General features: G+C 53.3%; 1 protein-coding gene across 4 annotated transcripts in view; it reads left to right on the top strand.

The window, feature by feature from the left end:
- Positions 1–5,371, top strand: part of Pax5 (paired box 5) — a 179,160-nt gene extending 173,789 nt beyond the window's left edge. For 2 of the 4 annotated variants that reach the window (XM_021222113.1, XM_021222112.1), the window contains one exon: positions 5,286–5,371. In XM_021222113.1, the coding sequence (XP_021077772.1) occupies positions 5,286–5,362 (77 nt within the window). In that variant the 3' untranslated portion in view covers positions 5,363–5,371. The remainder of the gene's footprint in view (positions 1–5,285) is intronic. The other 2 variants (XM_021222111.1, XM_029533308.1) reach the window with 1 other exon arrangement.
- The last annotated feature ends 360 nt before the right edge of the window (positions 5,372–5,731 follow it).

Here is a 5,731-nt window from a genome sequence, read left to right as displayed (position 1 = left end):
ACACACACACACACACACACACACACACACGCATACACACACACAGCCTAATTGTTCTCCAAGGCTCAAGAAGAGCACTTTGTTTTGTTGACCTAAACCTACATGAAGCCAGCTGATGAGTGCCCACCAAAGTTAAACTAACTTAAAACAGAGGACGGGGATGCAGAGGTCACCACTTAGCATGGAGAATCAGCCAATCAGCTTGCAGATTCCAATACTGACCTCGCCCAACAGTCAGCCAAAGCTGTTCTGTTTGGACCAGTGAAAGGAAAGTGGAGGAAGCTTTGAGACAGCTCTGGCCTCTCTGTCCACATTAACCAGGCCTCTGTCAGTGAAAGCCTGCTACTTCCCTCGAATCCTTAATTATTTTAGGACCAAGAACCATAGACTTTGTCAGAAAAGCACTATCCCGAAGTCTTCACATTCAAGTTGCCAAACCGTGGTTCCCTCCCCAATCTAGTCTGAATAAGACAGACACACAGTGTGGATGCTACATCTCTCTTACTACCCTGAGAGCCACGCGTGGGGTATGCTCCTGGTACCCTAGGCTACCCCCAAGCATTCTGGTATGTCACACACAACTGTAGATGCAACAAGGAACACTGCCAATTGGTGTTCCATGTCCCTGTGTGATGGAGAGCTCTAGCCTGCCTTACAGAGATCTGGTTTCCCAGGGGTCTTAAGTTTTCGGGTTGGTGTCTCTCTTTTGATTGGTCAAAATCATTTTAAGCGTTGAGCAAGTCCCCTCACAGGGACTCTAAGTTGGCCAAGCTGTCCATCTCAGTCAGGAAGACATGAGAATGACCATGTCTCCCTGCAGATGTAGCAGAGAGGCCATAGTTTGAGGCTCAAACTCAGGAGTCCCTCCTGGAATCCTTCCTCTGACTGAGCCCTAGTCCTAGTCCTACAGGGAGAGCCACAGAGAATGTGGCTCAAAGTTGGTCTTGGGCCTGTGGGAATGGCTCTGTTTGAAGCCACACTGACCCAGGGCTTCTACTTCAAGTCCTAGGTCGCACAAAGAAGGGCAGAAATCCAGCCGGTGGGTGGCACAAAGCCCTGCCAAGAGGACCTACCGTGTGTGCTTCCTACAATGCTTCTCAGAGATTAGCAGTGATGCTCACTTCTAGGGACTTAAGGGACACTGCGGTGATGACAAAACCACACAGTGGTGGCACAGGAGCTGGGGTGGTTGTGGGATATGCACAGATGAGGGACTTGGAACCAGGCTGAGAAGTTTGGAACCGATCTCAGGGCAGTGGCGTGTCTAAGTGGATAGAGGTGGGAGTGGAGATCTGAGACTTTTCTGCTCAAGTCTGAGTAAAAGCCCAGTTCCCAGCTTTATGTGAAGGCATTGGCCCTGGGAGCACACAGGCTGGGGGGTAAGAAAGCACAGGTGTACCTGTGCTAAGTCCTGAGGGCTTTCAGGAGGGCTAGAGAAAGGGGAGAGAGGAGGAAGCTGACTCAGAACTCGGATTATTTAAGTGAGCATTTACTAATTGTACTAGGCACTGAGGAAACATGTCTCGTATCCTCCTTTCAAAACCCCTATGGGAGGCATCCTGGTACCTCTGAGAGACAGAGAAGTGTGGGCAGATTCATTCGCCCTAGGTCACACACGAGCAAATGTCAGACAAGGTGTCCCCTTGGCCCCAGAGACTGTATCCTTAGGCTGTGTGTGCTGGGATTCAACCTGAACAGCTACAGCTGGGAGGGGCTTGTGCCTCTGTACAAACAGATGAGAGCCCCACCCCCACCCCAGCACTAAAGCCTTGCACGTGATGACAGCCAGCTGGTTTTGAAAACCGGGTTAATGACTTATAGCTGCAAACAACAGAATCCATGCTGGCTAGTTTAGGCAACACATATTTAGTAAAGGATACCAGGGGTGTTCAGGCAGACTCGGTGGATGGGCATGGGACAGAGCCAGGAGCACACCCATTCGAACTGCAGGCTGTGCTGTAAGCATCTCCACTGCTGTCAGCTCCAGTCCACCAATTATGCCACGATGCGACTTTCCCTCGGTGCTCGGTAGCATTGGAGGGCGTCCCCTCCCACCATTCGGCCACGGAGGTCTCCGACACTTGTTCCTGCTGAATGGAGTCTGCAGTCCATTCCTTTTAAGTTGCAGCCTTTGCAACCAATGCCCAATGCAAGAGAGTCTATCGGGCAGCTTCCAAGTAAAATGCCAGAGCCCTGGCAGCAAGGGAAGCTGGGAAGGTGACTCAGGACACAGGCAAAGTGACAGTGTAAGAGGAGTATTCGTCATGTAGGGCAGCTCCAAACATGAGAAACACTTGAGTCTATAACCTGGCTCCATTAGGCCATGCACCAGCCTATATATACCTTAGTTGGCTCTGGGGTAAAATGAGGGTGGTTACCATGGTAGCCTCTCACACAGGCACTGAACATGAACCTCTTGAGACACAGGCTCTGAACCCTTTGGGATCCCGCTTGCATGTTGATGAAGAAGACACATGCCTTACCTGACCACAGCTTTGCAGAGAGCTCCGGCCTGCTACCACCATGCCGGCCCTGCCACAGACTTCTCAGCGGTTTGGGCAAACGAATCCCATGGGTTCAGACTACAAAGATCCAGTCTGATGATTTCTCTGATTTGGGGTGGAGGAGGCCAGGAATTTGGTGACCTGTCCTGTGTGTCCTTAGGTCCCGGAGAGCCCCTGAAGGCGCGTCCACAGCGCACTCCTCCCGCTCAGACAGCCTTGCACTGGCCCTCAGAGACCCCTGCTGCCCAGCCTCCTTTACCAACACAGTCACAACACTGGCAGTCCCGTGCTCAGCACCCCATCCTGTAGGGTCCCCCAGGCTGGGGAGCCCCCCTCCCCCGCGGAGGCAGGCAGAGCTGGCAGGGCTGGCAACAGAAAAGCCAGCCCTGGTCAATTAGGATTAGAATAGGGGCGCCTGTGGCCGCCATAAAGGGATTAGAGCAGGAACCAGCCCTGAGCCAGCCTGGAATGGCTGTGTCAAGAGGTAAATTGATGATAATGTGAATTAGAGAGGAAAAATGACAGAAAGAAGGACAAGTTTATTCTAGATGAAGGTCTAATGGGCACAGAAGACAGAGTGCTTGGCGAGGTGATGTTTTCATTTTCTGTGGTAAATCAAACCCTCAACCAGTGCCTCTATGCAGGCTGGCTAGGCCCTGAGGGGTGGCCCTGAAGGGAGTTGAAACCTCACCTCGGGAGGCCTCTGGAGCCTTCCCCTCCACTTTCCACCTCTTTGTGAGGGCCACCCCTATGGTTTTCATGTTCTTGTGAAATCCCCAGACCTGTAGGGAATAAGCTCCACCCCCACCCTATCGCGGTCCCTTCCCACAGAGGAAAGTAAAGAGACTGACAGATGGCTCTGAGTCAGGGCTGGGGTGTGGGAGTGACCTTAAAGGCAGCAGGAGACTGACTGACTTGTGCTTGCCTGGGCCTTGTGGAACAGCAAGGAGAGGGACCATGCTATACCCCTGCCGGAGTCCTGGGCAGGAGTGGATAGGAGTCTAGATGCTAAAGTGTTCTTCTACCCCACTGCTTATTAGACATGGGTTTGGCCAAGCGTCCTCATCCATAAAGAGGAACAATAATAGTTCCTACCTGCTAAAGTTAGTGAATGTAAGTCTTCAGACGGAAGCAACCATTTCTACAGTGACCTCACGTTTGCTCTGCCCAGATCCCCCTTTTAGAGACAAAAGCGACTGAGTCCTGGGAGATAAAGTCGCTTGCCTTTCACCAAGGTGTGGTTGGGCCTGTGAAGAAACCCTGCCCCTACCCCCACCCCAGTTAGGGGCTCAGCTCCTAGTTAGGGTATCTGGGAGAACCATCGTGACTGGTTTGGATTTGAGTGACACTTCTGAACAAATCCAAGCTGACTCCTCTGGGAATTAAGGTCACCAGGCCCACCCCAACAAGACTGGCTGGTAGGGGCTGAACTTGAGTCTGATGCAATGAGCCTGCCCTGTATGGGCCTTGAGCTGTGTGGAGGTGGATGAACCCCTCACCAAGGGCACACATCCTGGGGTCAGGGCCAGGCTCTGGCACGGAGGGGCTCTGTGACCTGAACAGGTTTTTTGTTCTGCTGATCACCCATCTCCTCCTCACTGTGGAAGATTTGAAGCTCTAACCTCTGTGGTTCTGAGAATCCAGCCATGGACCCCCAATTCCCACCCACCCCCAGCTCCCCAAGTCCCTAGGTATAGACGGAACTTCTGGTAGCTACTGCAGATTTGTGCCCAAAACACAAAAATAGTCCAGAGGCATGAGAGGAACCCAGGGACCACTCTGTCCTGAGGTCACAGGAAGAGCCCTTGTCCCCCACACAGCCACCAGGGCTCCATGTCCGTGCCTCAGCCCAGAACAATCCCACTTTCTGTCAGTGGTCACCAGAGCTTTACTGAAAACCCAGCTTTCCAGCGCACAGATTCCTTTTATTATTTTTTTTTTCTAAGACAGGATCTCATTATGTAGGCTGGCCTCTTGGCAATCTTCTTCCCTCAGGCTCCCAAGCCCCGGATTATACATGTGAACAGACATGTCTGGGTCAGATTCCCCTTAGCTGGAAACTGGGAGTAAATGGAGAGAAGGCCAGAGCCCAGCCCTGCCTGTTTAGGATTCTCTGCCCTGGGAAAGGGGAAATGCACAAAGGAGAGAAACTGGGCCCACAGGAGAGGGGTCCCAGAGGAGGCAGGCAGGGCCCTGGGACCTGAAGGAGGTCTAGACAGGAAGGGGGGTGTGGACACAGGCTGGGAACTCCAGGAAGGAGTCCCGAGTCTGATAAATGGAGTCCCTGGCCCTGCCCCATACATTTGAATGAAACAACCGGCATGTAAAGATGATGGTGTCAGGCATAAGCGTTGGGTGTAGTGTGGAGTATGGCTGGAGTAATGGTCAGTGTGGCCTGGAGGGGTTAGCCAAGGCTGGACTACCGACTACTTCTCAATCAGAGAAAACCCTAAACACTTACTCTTACAGGGAAGGCCTCAGATGGCTTTCACAAGACCAGATATTGAATGCTTTGGGCTTGGTGGTTCATAGGGGCAACTACTCAGTTCCTCTCAATGACGTGGAAGCAGACAGAAGCCACGCAGAAGGAAGGGGAGGCCGTGTGTAACCAGCCAGGACAGAATCCCGCCTTCAGCCTGCAGGCGGCTCTAGTCAGACCTGATCAGGATAGGGGGCTAAAGGAGAGTGGACAGTGCCTGAGAGGACACAGGAAACAGAGGCGGGGAGACCCGTGGACAGGGGGCCCCAGGTCTCACCTCAGTGCTCTCTTGTGTCTTCTAGGCTCCCCATACTATTACAGCGCTGCAGCCCGAGGAGCGGCCCCACCGGCCACAGCCGCCGCCTATGACCGTCACTGACCCTCAGAGCCACGTGGGCGCCAAGCACTTACAGCACATATCATTGAGGGAGGCGGCCTCCCAACCCCCGAGACAGACAGACAGACAGAGGGGCCCGACGACTCGTCTCCCACCCCCACCCCACGCTCCCCTGAAACATCCTTCCTCCCCTTCATCCTGCCTGGGATCCAGGTAGGGTGGTTGGACCTCTCCGTCCTTGTCATTTCAAGAGCCGCTTGATGAGCTTCTCCAGGTGGTGACAGGGTCTCCGCTGATCTGAAGACCACTGCAGCCCAACCCAGCCTGCCAGTCCCCCTGACTGTCTGACCATCTCTGCATCTCAGCCCAGCAGGTCTGGAAAGGAGCTTTTATTGCTTCGCAACACACATG

Source organism: Mus pahari, chromosome 22 (genome assembly GCF_900095145.1).
Source record: "Mus pahari chromosome 22, PAHARI_EIJ_v1.1, whole genome shotgun sequence".
Lineage (NCBI taxonomy): Eukaryota > Metazoa > Chordata > Mammalia > Rodentia > Muridae > Mus > Mus pahari.
Note: the sequence above shows the minus strand (reverse complement) of the source record. Positions and strands in the feature narration are given on the sequence as shown.